Source organism: Brienomyrus brachyistius, chromosome 5 (genome assembly GCF_023856365.1).
Source record: "Brienomyrus brachyistius isolate T26 chromosome 5, BBRACH_0.4, whole genome shotgun sequence".
In the NCBI taxonomy this organism is placed as follows: domain Eukaryota; kingdom Metazoa; phylum Chordata; class Actinopteri; order Osteoglossiformes; family Mormyridae; genus Brienomyrus; species Brienomyrus brachyistius.
This window is the reverse complement of record NC_064537.1, coordinates 23,012,177-23,039,404: the sequence shown is the minus strand read 5'-3', so window position 1 is coordinate 23,039,404 and position 27,228 is coordinate 23,012,177. Positions and strand designations below refer to the sequence as shown.

Sequence of the window (27,228 nt, the reverse complement as noted above, 5' to 3'; positions counted from 1 at the left end):
TGGTTCCTATACTCATTTGTCTTCTGGCTTTATTTCTTTCCTTGTTCCCTGTTTCATGCACCATTTTTGTATAAATGATGTAATAATGTATTGCCACATACTCTTCTCAAGTGCCTTGAGGCCACTGTGTTGTGAAAGGTGCTTTATAAAAATTAATTGAAAGGAAACTTGAATGGAAATACTGGCATTTCCTCGGTTTACTAAACATCTTCGTGGGTCACGGACCCCAGGTTGAGAACCCCTGGTTAACAACGTAAACATTGTTCTTCCTTGAGAGAGGAATTAATCCAGTGTTTTTAAAAAGGTGTGATCGTGGACCAAAGTCAGAAATTAAAAATGCCCATGAAAACACTATTAAGTTTGTTACTGCAGGCCTTCAGAAATCATTTAACGAAAAACAATTTAATAATTTAATGACTAACCATAAATGAAATGTTATATTCGGCTTAAGAAATCGCAAAAAAACAAACGCTAAAGGAGAAGTATCATCCACACAAAACTGAGACGGGGAGCGGGATGGCTGAAGCTGCCTTCCTATTGGCTGGTGAGCTTGTCTGAGTGTAGAGGGCGTGGCGACACGTGCAAATCGTAGCCAATAGGCGTTGAGAAACGGGCGAGCCGTGCTGGGGTCACAGTAGGCGAAAGAGGTGAAGTTAAGGGGGAAATAAATGCAGCCTTTTGTTTGCTGTGCATTTAAGCGATACGATAACATAACTTGCAACTAGTTTAACCACGTTGCAACATCGCGACGCATGGCTGTTTCGGATAAGACAGAAAGGACATTTATTCGTGTTTTTTAAAGCAGACATAAATATTGGAGTCAGAGGATTTTTTGTGGTACCACTGGCGTCACTGATTTTAAATACAGGACTGACTGCTTATTCAATTCTGGTCGCTAGCAAGCATTTTTATGTTGTCTTTTTCAGCACTATCCGGCAGTAAATAGTGGGAATTTTATAACTAGCTATCCTGTTTTCTGGCAGTAGCCAGCTAAACGCACCGCTGCAACTCTGCAATGGCTGTCATTTTAAAGATAATCCCGCTGTATGTAGACGGTGACCGATTTCTGCTTGTTGTCAGACAAGGCTAGACCATTTCGAGGATCAATTTAAGAATAACGAAGCTGATCATCCTAAAGCACACCAGTTAAGTGAATGACATATTGATGTGTTGCGGAATAGCGTCCCGTAAAGCTGTATCGCCCGCTATGTCACTGTCGCTTTTGTCTGCTAAAGCTAGCGACACAAACGCACGCCTTGCACTGCCACAAGGAAAATGATTCCACTGTGGGCTCAGTGGTCAGGATTTTTGACAGTTGAGCTGGTCTGTGTTACTTTCCGGGATATGTGTCCGTTTGCCTAAAACGTAGCAGCAGTACCGTGTCACTCGTTGGCCGGTAGATATGCTGGTGAGTTATACGGACCAGATTAGTTGTCGATGTTTTCTTGAAACCGACATTTATAATGTCTCTCGGTTTAAACTGGAAATTCCCAGTTGGAAATTTAGCGTAATGTTTCATCCCTACTTTTATACTATGGCAGTAAAGTACTGCAAAGCACACTTTTTTTAAACTGTAGTCTGCTGTTTGCCCCGGTATTTTTTCTTTACTGTGTGTTCCTAGCCTTATTGCCTATATACTTTTTCTTTCAGTGATGGCAGGGGATACAGTGACAAGATGGGTGATATCAGAGGATGGAAACCACCTGATTCGAAGAGAAGAGGTGGAGGAAGAGCTCATTAAAGGTGTGGTGGAGTGGTGGGGTCTGCTTGGCATAGCAGTATGGTCACAGTGTCATTCCAGATGTTTACATGTTATCGAAACAGGTATACCATTAAATTATAAAGTATACATTAAATTACTTTTTGGTGGTATTGCAGTGCCCCAATAAATAAAGCAAAATAATTTCTTTTATAAAAGAACTTTTTTATGTTTTCTGTTTTTATAAAACCATGATTCACAACCCGATACCATATAGCTGAACATTTTGAATATTAAAGTCACAGCGTGGCATTGCTGGTTTTATTCTATTTCATATATTAATCAGCATGTCCGCATTTTTATTTTATTTAGGCACTGCGTATGTTGAAATGACTCTATGCTTGCATTATTAAATTGCTTATGTCCAGTTTCTATGTTGTACACTGGTCCTGGGAAGCACGGTTTCATGCTGTACACATCATGTATGCTCTGCAAACTGCATCTGGAATGAAATAATGGCTATGATGTTAATGCTTCAAATGCCAACTTCACTGTAAATTGAATTCTGTAGAAGCTGCAGTCCTGTTAAATCACGTATTCTCTGCTGTCATGCTGCTAAATGATTATCGTGAGGGAAAAAAAAACAATGTTCGCTTCTTGAAATCCTGAGAGAATTATTGTGTTATCATGAGAAAATGACGTTCTTTTTCTCAACATCTCTTATTCCATTATCACGCGAAAACAATGTTCATGTTTTTGATCTCAAGAAAATTATTTCATTGTCACAAGAAAATGGTATAAAAATAGTGGTATGTCCTGGTTTTTCTCATCTTCTGTATTAAATTATTATAATTATATTTATTTTCATTTGTATTTTTTTAAATAAATAATTATATAATTAGATTATTATTAGTATTTAATAACTGTAAATAATTATTAAACTATAACATTTCTTATAAACCCATGCAAACCCTGAGTGATTTAAACAGCACGGATGATTATTATTGTCTTGGAGAATGCATGCAGCGCTAATGTGAAAGCAGCAAAAACGTTATAAACTTTATACTGGTTTATAAACATATATTAGATAATCTATAAAAGGAATAAAAATTATAATTGCAAAGCTAGCTAGTTTTTTTGTATGAAAGGATAAAGATGTTTTAGCGAAACTTTAACCCTCTGTGTTATAATGTCCATACAGAACTGAAACTAAGAAAAATCCTGATCTTTAGCTGATTAGCGATGTAAGAATTGTATGTGCTTAAACATCGCATGCTGTATTAATATCACACATCATCCAGCCCCATAATGTATTACACCCATTTTTCAAATTCAGTACAAAATACCCCGTCTTGTGTTGTCATTCGGCACTGGTACCAGTTTTTACACCAGTGGAAAACCAACACAACACCTTGAAGTACGGTACCTGGTGTGTTGGAAAGGCGTCCTTAGAGTTGCCTGTTTCATGAAAGGAGCAAGCCACTGGCACACGTCTTTCCTCTCAGACATACACAGAAACATCACCGTAGCCACTGTTCCTTGTGAAACATCATTAAATTGAGCAATGTTGTCATCTCAACTTTTACCAAACAGTTGCACTGTCAAGATTACTAAGATCTCTTATGACACTTTTCCACTGGCATACCGGAACCGATCTGTACTTGAGCCGTACCGCATAGAGACTAGTTGCCACACTGTTCCAGTGCGCTCCGGTTTTACAGGGCAGATGGGTCAGTTTTGTAAAGGTGTTGCAGAGTTTGGAGAGTGACAGAGTGCTTTTTACTGTTCATACGGTATGCATCATGATTTATTATGTGCATTAATACTATTAAAAATGATCATAATAATAAAAGAAAAATAATTATTGTCTGCTAGCACATCTGTGAAATTTACCATGTTATGCAAACGTCAAACGCTAGCGGAATTAGCCTTCACTTGAGTAAATTTGCATTATGAGTCCGTTCAGCTGTTTTACAGTACTTTTTTATGTAAGAGGTTGGACATGTTCAAGTTCCGAGTTATCGGGAATGCATCAGATGATCCGTGCGTATCCACACAGATCACTGGTATCTCCGTGCATTTCGACCAATCACATGGCCGTGATGCAACTTACTCAGTTTGGTCGTGCATTCGGCCCTGCTAGAAGCAGGGCTGTGTCAGCACAGGTACAGATCAGGTACGACTCGCATACTTTGTAGTGGAAAACTGTCAGTCTGTGGTATGGGTCAGGTAAGGTTTGGTTCCTCGTGGCAGTGGAAAAGCGCAATTATATTCATCTCAGTAGTCTAACTGATATATGCGATCCCAAATATTATGGGATGTTAGTTGCTTAATTAACAGTAACCAATATGTCTGTGTGTTTCAGATGTGGAAAACCAGCCTCACAAGTTAATGGTGAAAGAAGAGACCTCTGACCATCCTGTTACATCAGTATTATCAGCTTCTACCTGCAAAGCACCGCCATACTCTGCCAATAAAAAAAATGGTCAGTGTAGGATTTATGCTGTAAATGTCTGTAAAAGGTTGACCTCTCTGTGTTGCCTGTGTGTTTTCTTGTGTTTTTCTGGGTGAAGATATAGCCATGGTCCTCTCTCCTGCTTTCCCCTGCAGATGTGCCTTCTGATCTTCCTGTGTCATACCCCTGCTCTTACTGTGACATTTGCTTTACTGCCTCTCACTACTTGGAGAAACACTTCAAGCGTTCGCACCGGAAACAATACCTAGAACTGCTGCAAGGTCAAGGCATCTCTACCAAAAAACCACCCCTCTCCCCTGCTGGCCTCTCAGGCCTGTCTTCTTCTCATAAAGTACCCATGTCCTCTCCTGGTCACTCCCTTAGTCATTCTGGGTGTCATTCTCAAGTTGTTGACCCTGATGGATCAGCCCGTAGCAAAACTAGTTTGACAACATTGGATGAACTGATTGATAATAGGCCTCAGACACCTCCTGCTTCCAACTCAGGGTCGTCTTTGATTCCATCCCGCTGCTGTTCCAAGACAATAACGAAGACCATTCCTAGCCAAGTAACACCCTCAGACATTGCACAGTCTTCAGGAACTCAGGTTGGGAGGAAAGAGACTGAGAGAAATGCCACGCCATCTGGCATTCACTTTGGAGGTGCGGAGGAAGGGGAACAGCAGGGGGACGTGGGAGAGGATCTGTCTCATGAAGAAGGCAGTTCTTTACTTTGTGAGTGTGGTCAAAGCTTCCCATCGTTGGAGTCCCTCAGCCGCCACCAGGACCAAACCCACCGAATCAAGGTGGAGGAGACGACGGAAGGGGAGGAGGGCGAAACCTTGTACTTGTGCACTGAATGTGGCCTCAGCTTCCCCTGCCTGGATCTTCTCCGGCAGCACCAGTCCTTGCACGATTCCCTAGGACATGCGGTCAGAAGCGAGGAGAATGAGGAGGACGGGAAGGAGGATGCTGACTCTCCCCGCCCTTTAGCCTTCAGCCAATCGCACTCTTGCCCCAGCTGCCATAAAACATTCAAAACGGCCCGATATTTGAAAACCCATATGAAGATCCACAGCGGCCAGGTACCCTACCACTGCGACCAATGCGACAAGCCCTTCACCCAACTAGGTGACCTAAAGACCCATCAGCGAACGCACACCGGAGAGCGGCCTTACCAGTGCTCCCAGTGTGGCAAGTGTTTTGGGCGCTCGGGGACCCTTAAGAAGCACTGGCGCACTCACACAGGAGAGACCCCTTATGTGTGCACGGTGTGTGGGAAGCAGTTTAACCAGCTGGGGGCGCTAAAAACGCACGAGCGTATCCACACTGGCCTGCGGCCTTACTTCTGCTCCCTTTGCTTGCAGCACTTCACCTACTCCTACCAACTGAAGAGGCATCGCTGTGTACGCAAGGAAACTTTGGACTGAGATCAAGGGCGAGCGTCATTGGTGTTTTCACTGTCTGTCCTCTGTCATGTCGAAGTTCGTCGGTCCACATCTGCACAAACGTATGGGTGTAGACAGATTACCCATAATGCAACTGCTGACACTAAGAAACTGGGAGAAGAAACACTGCTGACACCGAGTGGCTGGAAACTGATACAGTGCTGACACAGAGATTAGGAACAATGCTGATTTGTGCACTGATGAAAACTGGATGAGAGGAAAGTATTAGACTGGATATGGCAGGATAGCAGCATCATTGCTTAAATACTAACACATAGAAACAGTTCCGACAAAGAAGGTTTCAATAGAAATCCAAGAAATCTGGAGAATTATTAATGATGACTTTCTTCCATGTGGTAATAGCATATTTATGTTTTCACAAAATTATGGTTAAAGTTTTTTTTTTTATTATTATTATGATCAGCAGGACCAGAGAGTGTAATTCCACTAATCATTCTTTGTCAGCATCCTATCAGTCTAATACCTTGATTCAAAACCCACTTGTCAGACATCCCCCCGAGAATCTGCATTTTTGGTTTAGTCCACCACCTCTGTGCCTAAGCCAGGAGGCAATTGAGACTTTTATAATCAGCTGACAAGGTAAGTTAGGTGTGTCCCTGGTGGAAGGGAAGAAAAACATGGGCTAGCTAGGCGGCTGAGGATCGGGGGAGACCCACTGGTTTAAAGGGGCAGAGCTGCTAAACACAAAAGAAGATCCTGGCATATTAGTATACATGTATGTGTAAAAGTCAGTTGTAACTGCCATCCAGTCAGACCAGCTTGCTGTTCTCAACCGGGGAGGTTTGTGGAGAAATACAGCATATTCCTCTCAAAACTACAAAGTATTGTGTGTTAAACATTCACAGTCTCTTCCCACTTTTGTGTAGCTCCTATGAATAGCTCACTTCCCTTTTTATCAAGACCCATTTGACACAATGTTTCTTTTTTGTAGAGTTTGCACTAAGCCAGGATTTTTTTTACAGTGAAATGCAGTTTCAGATGGATTATATACATACAGCAGACATTAACCCATAGTGGTGAACCGTGCAAATACCTCACTCATGAACTCCTTAGCAAATTGTATTTATGTATTTGCTTTTCTTCCTGTTATTCTTTTCCATTAAAAATATGTTTTTGAGACACCCCTGCTGTGTGTGTGTGTGTGTGTGTGTGTGTGGAATATGCAAGTTCTTCCCAAGTTATGGGTTTCCTTCAGGTTCCCTGGGATCCTCCTGCATTCCAAAGATGTGTATTTACCAAAGAGGCATTTCTGTATTGTCTGTAGTGTGTGGTTGGGTGGGTGAATGTGTATGTTGCCTGTGATGCAGTGGGATCCTGCCCACGGTATACCCCTACACTGTAACCAGAGGTTTCAGATCCAGAAAGTACAAATCCAGACCAAGGTTTTGTTTCAACCAAACAATTGAGTATGCTCTACTGAACTGGTTGGCTGAAACAAAATCTTGGTCTGGATTTGTACTTTCTGGATTCATTCAGCTATCCATAGTTTTTGATAGCTTTGTTAATATGCATTCGGCTTATATAGTCATCAATACTCAGGGGCGGCCATAGAGCATGCAGTGCCCTAGGCGGGCGTCACCACCATAATTCTAGCAGCACCATACATCACATAGATGTTTTGAGCTGGAACTGAAGAGGGCGGAAGTACACCTACGGGCACTAGCAAGCCAGTTTTACTTTGTCTTAGGCGGTGTGCACCATGCACAGGTGAAATCATACAGTTTACGTATATACAGACTGTACAAGATGGATGGAAGAATAAAATTTGTATGTGTACTGTGTGGTAGTTCAGTGGGCAGGACTGCAGCCTCACACATGTGGAACCCGGTTCTGGCCCTGGTTCTGTTCCTGCTTTGTGGGGTATTCCCTTGCCTTGTGCCCTGTCCATCCTGGAATAGGGTCCAGATTTGCTATTCCCCTGTGCTGGATAGGCAGGTATGGAAGACGGAGGGATACATACTAAAATGTATTTGTTATACCATTCATGATCATTTGAATAGTGTATAATTTTATATAAATATATACAACGTCTTTCTTGCCATAAGTGCTTTACATAGCATGTTCTTGCATTGTTTGCAAAGATTACTGCCTAGGGAGCTGTTGTCTTGGTAGCGTTTCCACCCTGGGACTGAGAGACAGCAACAGGCATGTTGGTGACGGTGACTGCAGGGCACCAGGAAGCAGGCATAGACTCAGCTGCTAAACGGCGCAGAAAGCGGGAGATCACGCAGCTAAAGAGGAGATACGTGAGTACAGCTATAACCGGAGTAAGGATAATGAGGAAAATGGGTAAAATGTAACAGAGGGAGGGGTGATACAAATCAAAGGTGAAAAAAAAGCAGACATGGAGATGAACTGAGGAACTCAGCTGGAATTTGACCAAAATACAGACAATTAGATTAAGGAAAATAGGCGGTTATCTTCAAAGAAAGTGCACTTTCAATGTTTACGCTGCTTGATAGATATTAATTGCCGAAAGAGTGTGAAATAAGATTAAAATATATTGAGTAAAATGTTCTAGTGCTCAGTAGTTGCTTCTTAAGGTTTACCTGGAACAATAAAGGGCCTATTTATGGCAAACGGTTGCATCACATAGATTTATTTGGAAAAAAAAAAATGTTAAACTGAAGATTTGCTGCTTTGATCCTTATTTGGGAGATTCTGTATGAATCAGAGATTTGGTAGGTTGACTTCATTAGACCAGGGCTTGTGCAGTACAGGAAATAAGCTCAGCTTAATAGCACAGGTAGGAACTACTGTGGAGTGAAGCGCAGAAGCCGCTGTGTCTGCCCCCCCCCCAGTGCTGCACCCTGCTTTCTCACTCGCATGACTGATTTCACGTCCCATGCTGTCTAGTGTCACTTTCTTTTTAACAATTGGGTGACGGGGGAAGCATTGCTGTTTAAATACAAAGACGACCATTGATGCTTGTGATTTTAATCCATCCCTATTTAATAATTAGAAAGCCATACTGTCACTGTTGTTTTCCGTGTTACATAGAGAGTATGTGTTTCTGGACTGATTTGTTTACCCCTTTTATCCCCCCTGCAATACTCCTACACACATGCAAATGACCGATCGCTCGTTCAGCTGTTCGTGCTCACAGTGTTGGGTGAGATAATCCATGTTAGGGAAGACACTTTGAACTAGGAGAAGATGTACAAGCTGAAATTTAAATTAAAATGCGCTAGACTTTACTTAGGCACCGAGTCCTTGCTGTGTGCTGATTGGTCAGTCTCCAATAATCACGCATGTGTCACTAATGTTAATGTCAAACACCTGGATGAGTCTTTCAATCAAGGAAACGTGCCAGTCAAAGCACAAGAAGAAATGAACTATTCAGCCAAGCACAGAAACCTTTCAGTTTTAAAGTAGTTTGTCAATGGCAGATGTGGAGATGGATTATCTGGTCACCCTATCACAGAGATTTCTCATACACCCTGTCAGAGTTGCTCCCTGTAATATTTCGGTATTACGTCCACTATAGGTGTAGATAATCTGGCTCCCTTTCTGTGACACTGCTTGACTTTATGCTGAATTTTTAGTAAAGAAGATGTAGTAAAATACCCTCTTGCAGTTTTTTTCCATAGAACATGTTTTTTTTTTGTACGCATAATTATGTAAATATGTAAATAAGCAAAAAAATAATTGGAATATAAATATGTGATGCTGCAACTTAAAGCCGCACATTTGTGCACATAATAAAGTCAATTTACATAGCAAAATTACACTTCCGAAAGCAGGATTAGCCAGATTTAGGAGCAGCTGGGGTTAAGGGCCTTGTTCAAGGTCTCAACAGTGACATCACTCTGTCACTTATGGGATTTGAAGCAGCAACCATCCAGTCAAAGGCACAAAGTCCTAATCCACTGAGCCACACTGAGCATGTAATGGATCTTAACCTGTACCTAGAACTTAATGGACTAAGGATGTTAACAGCCATCCCTGATAATATTCTTGGTTTTTCCCCTTGCCGTACAGTAGGACATGGCAATGGCCTACCTCCTGGTCCTCAGTGTGTGCCTGGCCATCCACTCCTGCCTGTCTCAGAGCTCTAGCTCTGGGCAGCTGGAACATGCCCCGGCCCCTCTGGTTCAAGCAGATCCAGGAGCCAGGCCACTGGCCTCCATCCCTGCGGAAGGCCGCTATGAAGAAGAGGAGGAAACGCACATCACACAGGAAAAACACTGTAAGGCGAAATCGCCCATTCAAATGTGGCAACGAGCATAGCTCAGCGACAGTAATAGGAACAGCCCGCATTCCTCATATAATTCATATAATGTTCATTTTTATTTACTGTATCTAGTACTGGAAGTATAATTAGGGCAAAACTGAAAATTACAGTAATGTATAATGAAATGTAACGCAGTGTCTCAGCCCAGTCCTCCCAGTGCAAAAACATGGGCCGTCTGTGGGTCCCGAGGACTGGATTGGGAAACACCGGTAGAGTGAAATTCACCTCTTACATGGGGAGAGATGATGGTGACAAAATAATTATTTACTTTGTAGCATTTAAAATGAAGACAAGAAACAAAGGAGTACTGACTCACGCATGTTAATGTGTGTGTATAATGAACAATTCTAATCACAGATAAAATATTTCAAAGAATTAGCTTGACAGTCCATATGCTGAGCCCTCTGTACCCATAAGCCCCTTCGCTGTACTGAGGGAGTGCCTGACTCACATGTGTGGTGCAGAAGAGCACTCTCCTTGGCGGGCCGCTGAGGAATGCTCTCTCACTGGTGCTCCTCTGCTCTTCCTGGGCAGATGCCCGCCTGGGTAACGACAGCAAGCTGGGCATCTTCTTAGCTGCCGCCTTGGGAACCTTAACTCTGATGGCAATGGTCTATTGCATCTACAGCCAGTTCTACAACAAGAACCCGTACTCACACACTCAGCTGCAGGATGACACAGGTATACCGGTATTATATCCTGTCCTGGTTGTGTGTGTGTGTGTGTGTGTGTGTGATGTTTTTGATTATCCATGACTAAATTGTTTGATCAGAGTCGAAGAGCTATTCACACACTAGAGAGTTTAAGCTCACTACCATCCAGGATATGTGTAAATATCTTAACGATGCTTGACAACAGGTTATTAGTGTATTTTCAAAACATATATCAGTATTACTAATAACTGTTTCATTACCAGAGATGATCATCACTCCAAAAGCAACAACAAAGTAATTAATTTACTTCCATCCATCCATCCATCCTTCCATCCATCTTCCAACCACTTGCCCTGGTCAGGACTGAGTCATGGCCTAGATCTTCTCCCAAGCAGCACAGGGCAAAGGCTGGGATTCCCCCTGGATGGGATGCCAGTTAAGCACACATGCATTTGATGCAATATGAAAACAACAGCAATGTTCCAGCAAATACGGCGTATCATTGGCTCGCCGTTGCATGAGCTGCAGAGTGTCCTCAGAGGATGCCGAAATGCGATATGCAGGCTGCATTGCCGCTGACCCCCCTCTCCTCCTCCCCAGAGATGACGCTTGACCTTGCGGAGTGCTCTGCCTCCTTCTTCCCTGGCTATGCCGTGGCGATGGATAGTGAGAAGGGGATGTGGAGGGCTGGGTACGGCTCCATCTCCCACGCCCCCTCCATCATCGCGCTGCCCACCCCTCAGTCCCATCTGCTCCCAGCGGTTCCCTTCCCCCCCCTCTCTGTCTCTCACCCTTCCCCCCTGCAGACCATCTCTGCTCAGGATTTGGAGAAAAGCTTCATCTGACACATGTCATGCAGACACATCTTACAGTTATTAAGCATCCAGCTATATGCAGTAAGACAAACTCCATAATAACTTTTGTAACAGTTGAGTGCTAATTGCTATAAATTGTCATACAGAGTCAATTGTTGTATACATTATACACACAGTAGTATTTGCCTGGGTAGATCTGTGTAATTGTATAAAGGGTATGAACATGTAACTAATAATTGTAAGAGGATTTCATCAGATGATGCATGTTTCTGTGTATCTCACCTTAAACTCTTAGTGCCTCTTCACAAAACCATCATTGCTAGTAATTAAATCTGTCTGTCAATAAGTACAACGGATGCAATGGCAGAACTTGATCACAAGGTGGAAGTGTCGGTTGTTCACGTGCCGTTAAGTCTTACTAAGCTGTCATCACCGTCAACTTATGCAGTACTTATTTGTTTTTGTCAATTAACAACAATATGAATAACAAAAGCAGCAGCAACAACAACAGACTACTAATACTCGTCATTAACGTTGTTATAAACATAATCACAATATTTATAGTTTTAAATTATATTTATAACGCGCACAACTTAAATAATCGGAGAAAGTTCATATACTGTGTTTGATACTTATGTGTTTGAGTGAATCCATACATTGTCCACTTTATAATCGCTGGCTCTCACTGGTCGTTTATCTATCTCGTGACACTAGGAGGAGTGGTGGAGGTATAAATAAACTGAGTGACATTTTGAGTTGTGGAAAAGTAGATCCCAGAACACATATAGTAAAGTCAGCAGTTTTGATGTGACAAGAACTGACAAGTAGAACATCTCTATTGTTATACAATACTTTGCCGTGCAGTCTGTCAGTACGTCTGTGATCTGTTCCCGGTAGCAGTGACAGTGCCATTAACTGTTGATACAGAGAGAGATCAATTTGGTGAAAGCCTCTAATAGTAACATTACATATGCTCATGTATATGTACATGTACAGACAAATCCCAGTTGTCTTAAGGCATTAAAATGTAACATTTTCAGAACATATTTAGCGTAAGAAGTACTTTTGAAGAAGAATTACACATTCTTGTTTTGAATTATAATTATAGGCCTAACGGACGATCGATTTGATATAACAACGGCCCTTAACCGGAATATATCGGAATTTGCCAAGGAAAGCAGTAAGACTAAGAGTGATAACATTAGTCAAAAAAAAAATCGAGATGATGCATGGTTTGTTTTTAAAGAAAAAAAGAATCCCCAAGAGTATGAAGACAAATTGTTAGCTATACGCTATTTGCTAAGGATGTGATGAGAGATTTCAACGTATATTTGTGGGAGGGTGGAAGGGGAGGGATAGAGAGGCAGAGGTAGCCACAGGAAGCGCACCGGAGCTGGAGCGCGCATGGGACAGCAGCATCTCGGTCGGATCGGGGAGTCTTAAGGATGGAGATCCGACCAGACAGGTTAAAGGCTGCTGCGGGAAAGACCCTTGGGAAAATACACAGGTACTTATATCTTACTTAACCAGGAGCAGATACAACTGGCTGTTATACTTTAAGTTGTTATGCTGCCGACTTTATATCTCTCAGTGATTTTGCCTGTAGTTTAAGTTGCAATAGATCTATATATTTCCGTTATTTGTCAAATCCAAATTGGTGGTTGCACGCTTAAAGTCATAATGTTTCTAGTAACATGAGATGACTGGACAATTCTTCAAGAGTTTTCAGAATATATTGAGTATGACTGTGGGTAGACTGGTAATAGTAACTATTTTTTTGCTGACTTTATACTGTGATGAATATTAATTGATAAAACCAGAGTGCATTTTTCGTTCCGATTAGCCTAATTATATTTTGATTTGAGAAGATGTCATTCAGGACAGTAGTGTCAGACAGTAAGTCAGTACTAACTAGATTAGACACTATAAATATCGAGGGCTTGGATGGACAGTCATCACCGAATTGTTCTTTCGATCGCAAAGCCTGGCTTATTTCCGTTTTAAACTTGTTTTGCAAAACGGTCGATTTAATATGCATGAATGAAAAGTACAAGTTGTTAATTTCAATAAATATTAACTGCTGAATTATCCCAAGGTTTTGTCAAGTTACGAAGTTCCTCAAATCCACAACCTTATTTCAGTCGCCTTCTTGTTCAGTTTGAAGTAAAATAACGCATACAATAAATGGAATACCTTTAACAAAAGAACGATCATAATAGTTATTTGCCATCACGGTTAATTTGTTTTCTCTTAGGTGTAGCAAATAATAAACTGACATACTCATTTGGTCAAATTAATCATCTTAAATCTGCCCTCGTCATAATCTTTACCGGCAACCGCACAGTTCATAATACTTGTTTTTATCAGTACTAATAATATAGGTACCTGCATGTTGAGATTTTCAAGTTCAGTTAAAAGAGAGCTAGCGCAGGGGTGGGGGTGTTCTCATTATTACAAATATATGCTAAAGTGTATGTTAAAAAAATCCTAGTTCAGTTTAACAGAAGGAAGTAAACATAGGCCAACTTTTATAAACCGTATATAAGTAATAACGATGTTCATTTAATTATCAATGATAATGATTGTATCGAAAGTCGTTCATTTATGTCCGTCCGTCCACGAACCAGTACACCTTTAACCAGATAGCTGCTAAGAGGTTTGTATTCAGACCAGTGCCCAGCAAAACCGATAAATTAAAACAGGTCTTCATATCTAGGCTACGATAATATGCCGACGAAAGGGTCTAGATAGGTTAAAAATAACAAACTGAATAATGTATTTAGTGCACAATACTTGGCCATAGTCTTGGTTTTAACTACTGTTCTCAGCTTTGCATAATCTTTCACCATTCACTAAAAAGGTGCGTTTATTTAAATACATTTAATTAAAGTAGGCTATAGTTAAAGTACAATTAGCCTATTTTTGATGAACTATAGAAAAAAACCCCAGTAAATTCGACATGATTAATTAGAAATAAAATATTAGGCTATTGGCCTACTTTACTGCAGTTATATTTACTACAAATGGATTTCTAATGTAAATGAAATTGTTCTTCAACGTATTTTTCCACCAAGTCTAAAGCAGGATATATTATGGAGTCAAGTAATAGAAATTATAAATAGAAAATAGCCTAGATAAGTGGTTATGAACAGTGAATGTAATTTTAAATATTTTGTCAGTATTGTAATATTATTGTAATATGACTGTAATGTAAATCACAGGTGAACTTGCAAATCACCTCAGTGACGAACCGTAACGTTTACATGTAGCATACAGTTCATTGACCGGTATCAACGCGCGGTCTTAGGGGCTGCGCTCGGATTTCGGATTTAAGGAAGCGACTAAACGCATAAATCCCCTCCCGAAATAGACTGTTTCCTTGTTGCTGGTGCACGCAAATCCCAATTTAACCCAGCCTTCGCTGTGTGCCTCCGGGAAACTCATGCAGCACCGAACGCCTGCTTTCTCACCTGTCTCGTGGACAATCAGTCCTAGGAATCATTCTTACAGTAAAGGAGGCGGACAGACCCCCTTCCTGTCCCACAGTCGCGTGCTCAGGCGTGTCATGCGTGGCATTAGCAGGAGGCTCTTTGAAAAATTGGCTGCTAAACTTATTATTAATCTAGCACTGCCTTAATGTACGCAAACGATGTCTACGACTGACAATCTACAAAAATAGTTCAACAAATAGGCCTACAGTTGCTTTATTTGTTCCAAATTTCAGGTTGGCTTTATTTTAGTAGCGAGTGACCTGAATCTTTTGCATTCTCTACAGACTTATCACTCACGCTTCAATTAATAATTCATATACACATGCATCACTTGATGATAATGGCTTTGATTGATCTATCTATTTTCCATACCTGCTTGTCCTATCCCGAGACTAATCCAGAAGCTATGGGTGCAAGGCAGGGAGTAATCTAGGATGCAGTTCCATCCCATCACAGGGCACACATGCATACGAACTGCACACACCTATGGCAATTTGGTAATTCCGATTCACCCCAGCATCTTTTTGAACTATGGAGGGAAATCTGGAGAAAACCGCACAATGACACCAGGAGAGCATGCAAACTGCACACGCATAACACACATGCAGCCAAGATAGCGACTCAACCTGGGGTCCCAGAGGTGTGGGCCAACAGTGCTAAGCAGTGCCCATGCGGTGCCCAGTTTGGTTTAGTAAATAGATAAAAAAGGTTTAAACAACCAAGTAACAAGGGCGACTTTATGGTTAGTACTAAATATTTACAATAAAATGTGATTTTATTTGACTTGATGTGATATTTATGTATATTTTACCTGTTTTATGTATGCGATTTTATGATTTGGTGGCTACTCTGGGGTGGGGAGCGGCAGGTTGGCTTATTGTAAATATTACTCAAGGTGATTTTTTTAGATGGTCTTTTTGAAGTCTGTCTTCCCCCCGATGCAGAGACTTTCGCTACCTGTGGGGTGTACATGTGTTACTCAGCTGACAGCGATCTGATCTTGCATCCAGAGTGCAGTCAGCAGTTCACCTATTATTTACATATTCCCTCCATCTGAAAGCTCTGAGTGTTTCTATAATAGACACAGCAAGGTCAATTCAGCAACTGCTACTTCTAGGTCAGCACTGACTTTGGGATCCCCTAACATTCACCTGCTTGTGAACGTTCTAATGTGAGAATACATGAAGGCGTGGCTGTGAACCACCTCTCTGAAGGTCACAGTGAAGGTGATGTCTTTCAATAGCTCGCAATACAAACGATTTTAAAATGACTACCAAATTCTGAAGGACAACCAGTTTTATTTTTCATTATTTATTAACTTAAAAGGATAACATGAAACCAGTTTTTTTTAACTTCCCCTTTTTTCCGTTTCCAGCCAATGCAGTCGTCTCTGATTTCTGTTCTTCGCAGCTCTTACGAAAGCCTCAGTACCTGGACTAAATTTGTGTACTATGAAATGTGACCACACTCCTCTATACTCTTCCATATTGATTGCCATTTATATCCATGTTCCCAGAATGGAATGAGCAGAAGCATGCTGGACTGTTTCTGTTCGCATCACATCACACTGGATATTCCACTGCAGCTCAGCAAGGAATCCCAGATGCATTTTCAGATATTGTTAAAATGACGATATATAACGTACATTATGATTGCAACTTAAACATCTCAAATTTCTCTGAAAGAGTGTTTTAATATAATAAAATCAGTGCATGAATTTTTTTTTTTATTGTAAAGTCACCGGCTACACTGACTACAAACTCCTGAGATGTCATGTTCTGTGGCTGCGGACTGGGGCTCACGCTCACTCGGAGGGCAGCATTGTCGCTTCATATTTGCCGGGTTGTGGGTTTGAATTCCATGTCTCCTCTGTCTGTGGAGTTTGCATGCTTGTCTGTCTTTTTTGTTCTTGCTCTAAACATTTAAGTTTAATTATAACTGGTAGTCTTAAGACAATTAAGAACATTAAGTTAAGACAATTGAAAATGTGCCCTGCAATGGACTGACATCCTGTTCAAAGTGTGCCAGTCTTGTGCCCTATAATAGACTGGCATCCCATCCAGGATGTACCCCAGTCTTGTACCCTATAATAGACTGGCATCCCATCCAGGATGTACCCCAGTCTTGTACCCTATAATAGACTGGCATCCCATCCAGTGTGTGCCCTAGCTTGTGCCCTATAATAGACTGGCATCCCATCCAGGGTGTACCCCAACCTTGTGCCCTGTGATGGACTGGCATCCCATCCAGGGTGTACCCCAGTCTTGTACCCTATAATAGACTGGCATCCCATCCAGGATGTACCCCAGTCTTGTACCCTATAATAGACTGGCATCCCATCCAGTGTGTGCCCTAGCTTGTGCCCTATAATAGACTGGCATCCCATCCAGGGTGTACCCCAACCTTGTGCCCTGTGATGGACTGGCATCCCATCCAGGGTGTACCCCAGTCTTGTGTCCTATAATAGACTGGCATCCCATCCAGGGTGTACCCCAACTTTGTGCCCTGTGATGGACTGGCATCCCATACAGGGTGTACCCCAGTCTTGTGTCCTATAATAGACTGGCATCCCATCCAGGCTGTACCCCAGCCTCGTGCCCTGTGTTGGACTGGCATCCCATCCAGGGTGTACCCCAGCCTTGTGCCCTGTGATGGACTGGCCTCCCATCCAGAGTGTACCCCAGCCTTGTGCCCTGTGATGGACTGGCATCCCATCCAGGTTGTACCCCAGCTTGTGCCCTGTGATGGACTGGCATCCCATCCAGGGTGTACCCCAGCCTTGTGCCCTGTGATGGACTGGCATCCCGTCCAGGGTGTACCCCAGCCTTGTGCCCTGTGATGGACTGGCATCCCATCCAGGTTGTACCCCAGCTTGTGCCCTGTGATGGACTGGCATCCCGTCCAGGGTATACCCCAGCTTGTGCCCTGTGATGGACTGGCATCCCATCCAGGGTGTACCCCAGCCTTGTGCCCTGTGATGGACTGGCATCCCGTCCAGGGTGTACCCCAGCCTTGTGCCCTGTGATGGACTGGCATCCCGTCCAGGGTGTACCCCAGCCTTGTGCCCTGTGATGGACTGACATCCCATCCAGGATGTACCGCAGCATGTGCCCTACTGCGTCTCCAGGTAACTCTGACCAGGCTGAGTGGTGGGAATATGGAACAGATAAAAGTGATTAAAATTGATCAATGGCCGTTTTCAATACACTATAGCTTTCTATCCTGTTCTACCTTTCAGAAGCCCAAGCCACCTGGAAATCTTGGCTTCCAGAGATTCTATTTTAGGCCTGTATGCAGGTTTCTATAAATAGTTTTTCCTTATACAAAGCATTGAGCTACCAAATGCTGTGTCAGATACAGTCATTATATAACAATAGGTTCACAATAGATCAGCTAGACTGATTTTTATTAAAAATAAAGCAGGAAATCTACTAAAACATTCATGTAATGGTTTGCATTGTTAAATCTCATTGTGGCTATTCATTTTTTAATGCTGTTTAATAACAGACTTACACATCTAATGACCTAGCCTGCTTAGAATGATTTGGAGAACCAGCAGTGTCCATAGTGAGCAGATAGAAGCCATATAAGGTATATTTTGATGGATATATTTCTCTGTTCTCACTGTATCAAGTGCTGTCCAACTAGCATGCATTAATGCATTAACATATCTTCTTATACTCATATAAACCGCAGGCAGAAGCATGTTCAGTTACCTCCGTACAGTACAGTACAGCACTTTCTAAAAAGCAGCTTTTATTCACAGCATACAAATATCGATATCTGTAATTGTCTCCCTTGGTCCAGGGGTCATGCTGTTCTCTATAAATAGGATGCTACAGGGATTCAGTGGCTGCGTCCTTCTGTCTGAGGCCGGGGCTCCCTAGGGGGAAGGCAGCAGCAAGCTGCTCATGCAGGTTGTTAAGATGCAATTAAAAATTAGGTTACAAAATGTGCAAAATTATGAAAACAGAAGTGCAATTCTGTAATAAAAATAATTACTTATGGATGTCAGCCAGATCGTTTAAATAGTTATCAGTTAAATAACTTGAGCTTTGTAAATCATATCAAACTGTTTTGGTAAAGGCTCAACAAATATGCTGGAGGATTTGGTGCAGATGCTTCTGCCATTCGGTACGCATGTGGAAGCTGACAAGGGGTATTAAAGGGGTCAAGACAATATTGCCAAAGTATGTGTGGAACAAGAACACCAGCAGCTGTATATAAAAAATACATGCTCAACATATAAAATGTGTTTATTTGGTCGAAAGTACAAAAAGAAGCATGAAAAAAGACAAAAGAAAAACAACTTAAACAGGAAATCAAAGTTGAGCATTAACTAATGCTGTGAAGCTCAGGGGATTATATGGATGAAGTTCTAGATATTTATGGTACAGCAGCTTTTGTCTGTGAGGCAAAAAAGTGAAAATGCTTAACATTACAGTTTGCATTTATAGGAAGCCGGTATGACTGATGGGGCTGAGTTAAAAATGGAAGAGGACCGGGGAGGGCAGGCTCACTGGGTAGGCGAAGATGGTCATCCTGTAGGAAGATGGTCTGGTGGTGATGCCACATCCGCTGGGTTCTGAAGCACCAGACAAGCAGCATCTAAACACTTCCTTGGCGGGGGGTGTAAGCTGCATGGGGGAGAAGTTACAGCTTTTAGGGGGGGTGCAGATGGACACCGACAGGATTCATGGTGTTCATGTGTTTCTTTTAATGACAGCAATCAAAAAAAACATAGATATTTTTGTCTGCTTTCCAGGTGGTTGACGCGACATATTTTCTGACGCGCTCTCTGTCTGCTGGTGGGAGTGTGCTCACCTGTGTGTGCGCACATGTGTGTGTGAGTGTGCATCGGGGCGGAGCTCTCCCATGCGTGATACAGAGAGCAGAGGAGAATTGTAAACGTGTGACCATGTAGAAACAAAAATGACAAGCTGTTGTGTAAATAAGATAAATAAGGCTATTTAGTTTGTTTAATAAAAGGACAATGTATAGACCTGTTCTATAGGAAAGGTATCCTTAAATGACTTCTGTTGTGATCTGGCGCTATATAGAAAATAAACTCCCAGCTCTAGACGTGTGAGACTCCAGTGCTAGTGATGTCAATTTAGTTGCATGATATTCAGACTTTTAAATGTGCTTTAAATCATTAAGTTGACATTTGTATACATGCATACACATTCAGTTTCTAAGTTCCACAATGAACATATTCAATAACTAAGTTGGATTCAAAGCTAATTCCACAAAAACATCAAGACCCAATGTGATTTTCATAATCTTGAACTTCACAGACAGTCTGACAGCAGAGCAGCACCATCCTAAATCTTAAACATCTTTTCTACACTTTCACATATTTATCTTTCACACATCACTAAACAGAGGGGTGGTCAGCTAACTAGCACCCTCATTAGTGTTCAGTACTTTAATTAATGAGGTACAAATAAGGATTTTACTTATATGATGGGCTTTAAACACAATAGTGTGAATCATGACTTAAAATGTTAAGCCAGATGATAAAATTACTTTAAAATGCTACCTTGTTCCTCCTCTTTCCACAAACATCACTCACGATAAAAATCCACTTTGCAGCTTGAAGCAGCCGCCAGTTTGCACACACATGAAGTGCGACTGTAACGTACTAGCAGCTCTGGTCCAAAGCGCGACACAGAGGAAGCAGATCCTCAGTACCAACGTTTGGAGATAGCATGCTCTGCTAGCAACACTTTGTGGATGGAAAAACTGGAAATATGGTTAAAGACATAGACAGACAGACAGATAGACAGACAGACAGACATAGATAGATAGATAGATAGATAGATATACTTAATCCAGTTAATCCAAATTAGAAGTTTAATTAATATTCCTTTAATTGGTATAATTTTGTTATACATAAATGTATTTCTACTCTGCAGTTTTTGTGGCATAAAATAACATAATCAAACCACACATACGATCATGCAGTCCCTGAATATCCCTGTTTTTCTATTATTAAGCACAGACCAAATTTGGCCTGACAGGCTTAGGGGATTTGCATGGTGGTTGTGGTGTTGCAGGTGTGGTGGTGCATATTACACAATGTGAGAGCAGTAGGACGGGCGGAGGAGGGCCGGCGGGTTTGAGCAGGTAGCTGGTTCTGGGTAGGACCCGGCTTTGGCCACCTTAGGGAGGGTGCTGCAGCGCTAAGACCTGAACGGAGGCAGGCTTCCTGTTTACTGCTGAGCCAGCTGGAGCTATTAGTGGGAGCTGGCTGTGGGGAATCTGGGCTGGAGCAGCTTCTGACAGCTGGTCCAAAACAGGCCCTGAAGTTTTGACAGGTGGCTGCTGTCCGTGGTGCTGACTGGGGGTCGGCGAGCGCGCGTCTTTTGGCCGGAGCCGCGGTGCTTTCCGGGTTCCTGCAGCAGCGTCGTGATACAGTGTAATGATTTTCCGCTCTCTCTGGATTCTTGTCTTTCACAGTGTTTATGAAATGTGTTATATTATAGAACGGCATGATTTACTCTGAGCCAGTATAGGAAATATTTCTCACAGTATTGTATTTTCTGTACTGTAATTATTACTCTGTATTTGGTGACCTTTATTCGTCTTTGTCTCCCTCTTTGTTACTGCATGCTGTGAGTAATTCACTGACTGGAGAGAGAGAAAGAGAGAGAGAGAGAGAGATGGAAGAATAATGAGGGAATAGATATAGGGTTACAGTGCACCTGCTGGGACACTTGGGAACAGAAAACAAACCCGGGAATTTGCATTCACATTTATTCATTTAACAGGAACACAGATCACTTAAAAGGCAATCAGGGTGGAACCAGAGCTGGTTCAGACATCGGACAGCAAATAATAGCAGTGAGAAATAATCCGAAAACCAGGCAAAAAGAGTTCAGAGTGGATTTTATGAAATACTCAAAAATATACATACTGTATATATATATATATATATATATATATATATATATATATATATATGCTAATTATGCTAGATAATTTTAAAATAAATAAAATAAAAATACAGTACAAAATCAGCACAATTAATGTACATCAGTTGCTGTATCTTTGCTAATCCCTCCAGTGTAGCAATCGATCGTAATATTTGCACACGACTTTGAACTTAGCATCTCTGGGAGCTTCAGCTTTGCCCCTCTCGCTCTCACTATTGATCTGGAGCTGACCGAGCCGTACTGCATTAGCGTCCTTACCAGGGATAATCAGATCCCTGGCCCTGGCAGATGCACTAATGCATTTACTGAATGGAGACTGTGTGAACAAAGTGCTCATCTGAAAGGCCAGGCTCACATGTACCACTAGATGCTTGTAACCACCTCGGCAAGTCTTAGGGGGTAGAATCTTCAATGGGCCTTCAAATCAAATCACATTGGGCAAGGTTAGAGGGGAACCTTAGAGCCTTCTGCCTACTGCCTCTGTTCCACAAGCAGACAGGAAGTTTGAAGGGTAATATCTGAGAAAGGAGTCCAATAACTTTGTACAGCTTTAATCAGGGAACCTGGCTTAAGATAATGCAACAATGTAAACAAAATACGAAGATAGCAAAAACAAAGGCTTAACTTCATGTCAAAGCAGCAAGGATGCAGGCCTCTCCATGAAGGGGGCGTAACCTAAGGCCATCTTAAAGGGGAGAGCCTTGTGTGTTTTGCTTGCTAATTGGTTTTTAGCACGCCCCTTTTTACCGTATTATCTGTAAATTAATGTGTTCTGTTTTGTTTTTGAGCCCAGTAACCAAGACAGCAACCAGTCTAGATGCTAATTCTAAGACCCATAGCTATCCTCTTTTGTTTTCTTTGCTTCCTTTTATAAATGCCAGAGTTTAATTACTTTTTTTTTAATCAAAATAGCTTCTTGAATTTCCATGGTTACTGTTCATTTTGGTCCAGTTGCTTACTTCAGAGTGAACTACCTCAATCACAAGAAGGGTAACTCCTTCCCCAATAATCTATTCCTTCTTGCCCATTCATAAGGTTCTATTTTGGAGTTGTTTCTTACGTTGAGCATCTTTCATGCTCATGAGTATCCCTTGTTAAATGACTGGACATCATTTATATAAAACAGTGCTGTGTGTCACCATTAGCTGTATGCTATTTAGTAGCAAAGCTTTCGGTGCATGGCTGTTTGCGTCAATGAGCAAAGGTTTAATCCATCCTTCTTCCCACCTGAAGAAGACCACCATGATTGGAAGTCTGGACTCACAGCTGGGCTGTCAGAACTCCGAAGCTCCACATTTGACTCTACACCAGATGTTTCCAAATTTGGTCCGCAGACAGTCCATGTCTTTTCTTCCTCCCAGCTCCTGGTAGGGAGCAAAACTTAGGACCATCTGTCAGGGATCTGGGAGGGAGCAAAAACACGGGCCATCTGTGGGTCTCCGAGGACTGGGTTGGGGAACATTGCTCTACACGGAGGATGCAACTGAAATTGAGTACTTGGTTGGTATGTAGTAGTTGATATGTAGCATGTGAATCGAGTCCAGTATGTCCAGTATGTCCCAGTTTTCATGAGAAAGTTAACAGCACCCTGATGGCCTGCTGCATTCTGCGAAATTTCGCAGTGTGAAACTGATGGACACTACACTATCCCATAATTCCTCTGGAGTTGTAACCAGAAAGGAAGAACATCGCTTGCTCAGGAAATTGTGTCACATTGGCAGAGGAAGTGCCAGCTCTAAACAAATGTCAGTAGAAAACTATAACCGGTTATATAAGTTGACTTATATATGCATTTTTTTTTGTTGATAGTGTTTAACAGTTTTTAACTTTCATGGGGGTCAAGTTATTGGTAAACATCCAGGTCAGTTAATATGCAATATACTGGCCATAGTTATCTGAGTGCATGCATACTGTTCTGGTGTAAACATATAGTACAGTACATGCTGAATTATCGGTCAATTAGTAGGATTCCCATGAAATTTAGTATGTACTATATAAATATACGTTTCCAGATGTACCCAGATTGTTTATGTTTGATGTTGTAGAGCAAGTATTCTATGTTTGGCATTTTTCAAAGGACTGTAGCATGTGTGAGCTGGATGATCCAGTGTGACATCAGCATTGGCTGGACTGCAGCGGTCTCCACATGTCACCTAATTGATTTGGGTGGGGCCTTTTGCTCCATCCTGCCTCAATATGCGGTGTCGGGTTACTGCAGCCACAATGGCGAGTGATGTAACTTCTTACCCAGCCAATGAGGTAGAACGAAATAATACTCACCCAAAATTAATTGAAGTGAAACGCCAGTATCGATCCTAGTATTAACTGAGCGCACACTGGGAGACATAGACATCGTGTGACATGAATTACTGGTATTGCCTTCATAGCTCTTACCTTATAGGTAAAATACATATATTTCAGCAATATAATATTATGTAATTTTCTGTGTCTGCAAGCAAAATCTGCATGTGTACCATGGATGCTTTATGTTTATGACATATGAATGTGCAATATTTATTATCTGTATATGATGTATGTATGTGTGGATACTTTAATTGCTCTTTATTTTAGGAAATAAATGAAAGCTTTAACAGACTTACATTAAACAGCCTCAGTATAGTGAAAAGCATAGTCATTCCCTAGCATGATCGTCCTCCAGCATGTGTAGCTATACAGAGGTTAGTCTGAGGCAAACCTCACGCCCAAGGTAGCAATGAGCGAGAAACAGAGAAGCAGAAACACGAGGGTGTGATATATGTGTGAACTTAGTGGTTAATAAGAACTGAGAGTGCCAAAGTGATAAAAGCTGGTAATGTGTGACCTCGTATTTATATTTCTATGCGGATTTCCCTAATTATTTAATTTATAATTCTAGAGTCACAAAAATGATTATTCCAATAATTGATTAATCATGTGGTCAGGCAAATAAATAATCAATTAGTTGGGCCAAACAGGGTTAAAAGAAGAGTGCAAGTGCTTTATTAAAAACATAATGTGGTATTTGTTTGATAGTTGTAATAAAAACTTCCTGCTTTCTCTACCATATTTCGCCTGCTAACGACTGTACTTCATACCGCACAATAAGGAATTTTGGGCAATAAAATCTGCTGGGGGCAGGGTGGGGGAAGGGATCCCCAGCTAATTGTGTCACCAACATTTAAATAGCGTTGTATGCAGTATTACCATACCAGCCAAGCCTAGTGACAACTTTTAAACTACTTATAAAAGTTTATCCATTTTACTGCCCTACTTGTATTTGTGTTAGTTGCCATACATCTGCCCTTTCCTAGTCTGGTGGAATATCACTGCTCTATTCTCTATGCACTATCTGGATCTACAGTCAATTGTGGTAGGAAAATAAGCTAATGCGCACATGACCGTCTGCAGCCCCAAAGCGGACGCCAAAAAGTGAAATGTTAACTCCACTTAGCACACCGACAAAAATGTTGCTAGGTGGTGATAAATTTATACAAAATTTATTCAGCAAAACCCCAAAAATGCAACTAATCTATGACAAAATTAGTTGCCAACTATTTTTATTACTAGGGACTATTTTATTACTATTATTATCAGCATTATTTATTAGCCCTCTGCGATGGGCTGGCCCCCCATCCTGGGTTGTTCCCTGCCTCGTGCCCATTGCTTCTGGGATAGGCTCCGGACCCCCCGCGACCCAGTAGGATAAGCGGTTTGGAAAATGGATGGATGGATTTATTAGTCCTATAAAATTATATCTTTCAGGCTATGAAGCTAATTTGGGTTCTCTTTTTCCTGAGGACCAAATTTTATCGGTAACCGTCCCTAGTAACATTTGCCACTTAAATACTGGGGGATCCTGGTGTATTGGCTGCATATACAGTGCCTAACTGCAATGTGGAACTTTAGCAAATGTATGGAGATTCCGATTCAGTTCAATTACCTCAGTAACTCATGGAAAATAATGCTTACAGTTGTTACACCAAAAAGCCTTCATAAATAAATGAGTCGGGCAGGCGTGAGTGGCACAGTGGCTCAGTGGGGAGCTGCTGCTTCACACATCCAGGGCTGGGGACGTTTACCTTGGAATTTGCACATTCTCCTTGGAGGTTTCCTCCCATTTATTTACCTTTGCCTCATAGCTTCTCAAATTCACCCCATAACTAAAGCCTAATTACTCAGATCCTCTCCTATTCACTCTGTCTCCATCATGTTCCAGGTTGTTGGAAAAACGGCAGGAAAATGGTGAAACGATTGAACTGTCAGCTGAAGGTCGACCTGGGCTGATAGAGGAGAAAGAGCTTCCTGTGGTAGACTGCACATGCTTCGGCCTGCCGCGACGGTACATCATCGCCATTCTCTCTGGCCTGGGCTTCTGCATCTCCTTCGGAATCCGATGCAACCTGGGTGTGGCTATTGTCAGCATGGTCAACAACCACACCATCTACAAGGGCGACAAGAAGATGCTGGTGGTAAGTTCAGTGGGGAAAATAACTTGTAACCGCTAATAGCTATTAGGACGTACATTGTTAGGGCAAAATAAGAAATTGATGACAGAATGCTGTAGCATTTGAACTTTTCTGCCATCATTTTTATGGGGTCACCAGTTGCCAAAGAATATTTCTGTTAGTAATCTTGTCTTGTATGGCTTATACTTAGTTTTCATGCAGTTGTCTGTCAACAACATCATACCACAAGATGTATAAGCACACTTCACGCACTTTGGGTGGCATGGTGGTGCAGTGCTTAGCACTGTTACCTCACACCTCTGGGACCCGGGTTCGAGTCTCCGCCTGGGTCACATGTATGTCGAGTTTGCATGTTCTCCCCATGTCGTCGTGGGGTTTCCTTCGGGTTACTCCGGTTTCCCCCCACTGTCTAAAGACATGCTGAGCTTAATTGGAGTTACTAAATTGCCCGTAGGTGTGGATGTGTGAGTTTGCCCTGTGATGGGCTGGCCCCCTGTCCTGGGTTGTTCCCTGCCTCGTGTCCATAGCTTTTGGGATAGGCTCCGGACTCCCTGTGACCCAGAAGGATAAATGGTTTGGAAAATGGATGGATGGATAATTATTTTGGCAGATGCTTGTATTTATGCAAAGTGATGTACAAGCAAGGAAGAGCTGGTTCAGTCCCTGTAACAGTCAGGGTTAATGCCCTGGCTCAAGGGCCCAAATCAATTTACCATCCATGGGTCGCCGGCATTAAATCTGAGGGGTATGTGTCCCCCTCACATTTCATACTTAATTGTTTGGACCCCCCACATTCTAAATGCCTCTGACACCCCTGCACACAAGGGATACATGCAGTGCCAGTGTTGAGGAGTAACTAGTTAAATTAAATGGTGTTAGTTAATGAAATAGCAAAATGCATGTGATTGTAATCCATCAATTATTGAGAAAAAATACTAATCAAATTACTAAACAAAATGTTGGTGAGTACTAAGGGGTATATATTCTTTTTGGTAAAAAGCTTATATTTCGTATATAGCATTCATTTTGT

At 41.9% G+C, this 27,228-nt stretch overlaps 3 protein-coding genes across 7 annotated transcripts in view; all 3 read left to right on the top strand.

The window, feature by feature from the left end:
- Positions 1-617: 617 nt before the first annotated feature.
- LOC125743022 (zinc finger protein 572-like) lies at positions 618-6,743 on the top strand. Of its 4 annotated transcripts, none has more exons than XM_049015615.1 (5): positions 618-1,145; positions 1,651-1,743; positions 4,065-4,184; positions 4,310-5,347; positions 5,521-6,743. In XM_049015615.1, coding segments are annotated over exons 1-5 (1,407 nt in total). In that variant the 5' UTR covers positions 618-1,144; the 3' UTR covers positions 5,676-6,743. The 4 variants fall into 4 exon arrangements, with proteins under 4 accessions (XP_048871572.1, XP_048871573.1, XP_048871570.1 ...); XM_049015616.1 differs by having other exon boundaries at positions 4,310-5,424; XM_049015613.1 differs by having other exon boundaries at positions 4,310-6,743.
- Positions 6,744-7,741: 998 nt separating this feature from the next.
- LOC125743032 (uncharacterized) lies at positions 7,742-13,418 on the top strand. Of its 2 annotated transcripts, none has more exons than XM_049015642.1 (4): positions 7,742-7,868; positions 9,607-9,811; positions 10,391-10,537; positions 11,110-13,418. In XM_049015642.1, exons 1-4 carry the CDS (start codon positions 7,770-7,772, stop codon positions 11,352-11,354), a joined length of 696 nt encoding a protein of 231 aa, XP_048871599.1. In that variant the 5' UTR covers positions 7,742-7,769; the 3' UTR covers positions 11,355-13,418. The 2 variants fall into 2 exon arrangements, with proteins under 2 accessions (XP_048871599.1, XP_048871600.1); XM_049015643.1 differs by having other exon boundaries at positions 7,749-7,868; positions 9,604-9,811.
- Positions 12,770-27,228, top strand: part of LOC125743038 (vesicular glutamate transporter 1-like) — a 27,339-nt gene continuing 12,880 nt past the window's right edge. The window contains exons 1-2 of the mRNA XM_049015648.1: positions 12,770-12,831; positions 25,949-26,201. Coding sequence (XP_048871605.1) covers positions 12,770-12,831; positions 25,949-26,201 — 315 coding nt within the window. The remainder of the gene's footprint in view (positions 12,832-25,948; positions 26,202-27,228) is intronic.

Coding starts and splice junctions, on each gene's coding strand:
- LOC125743022 (XM_049015613.1), top strand. Junction 1,744..4,064: donor GGAGGAAGAGCTCATTAAAG/GTGTGGTGGAGT, acceptor TGTGTGTTTCAG/ATGTGGAAAACCAGCCTCAC. Junction 4,185..4,309: donor CTCTGCCAATAAAAAAAATG/GTCAGTGTAGGA, acceptor TTTCCCCTGCAG/ATGTGCCTTCTGATCTTCCT.
- LOC125743032 (XM_049015642.1), top strand. CDS start 7,770: ATGTTGGTGACGGTGACTGCAGGGCACCAGGAAGCAGGCATAGACTCA. Junction 7,869..9,606: donor CGCAGCTAAAGAGGAGATAC/GTGAGTACAGCT, acceptor GCCGTACAGTAG/GACATGGCAATGGCCTACCT. Junction 10,538..11,109: donor TCAGCTGCAGGATGACACAG/GTATACCGGTAT, acceptor CCTCCTCCCCAG/AGATGACGCTTGACCTTGCG.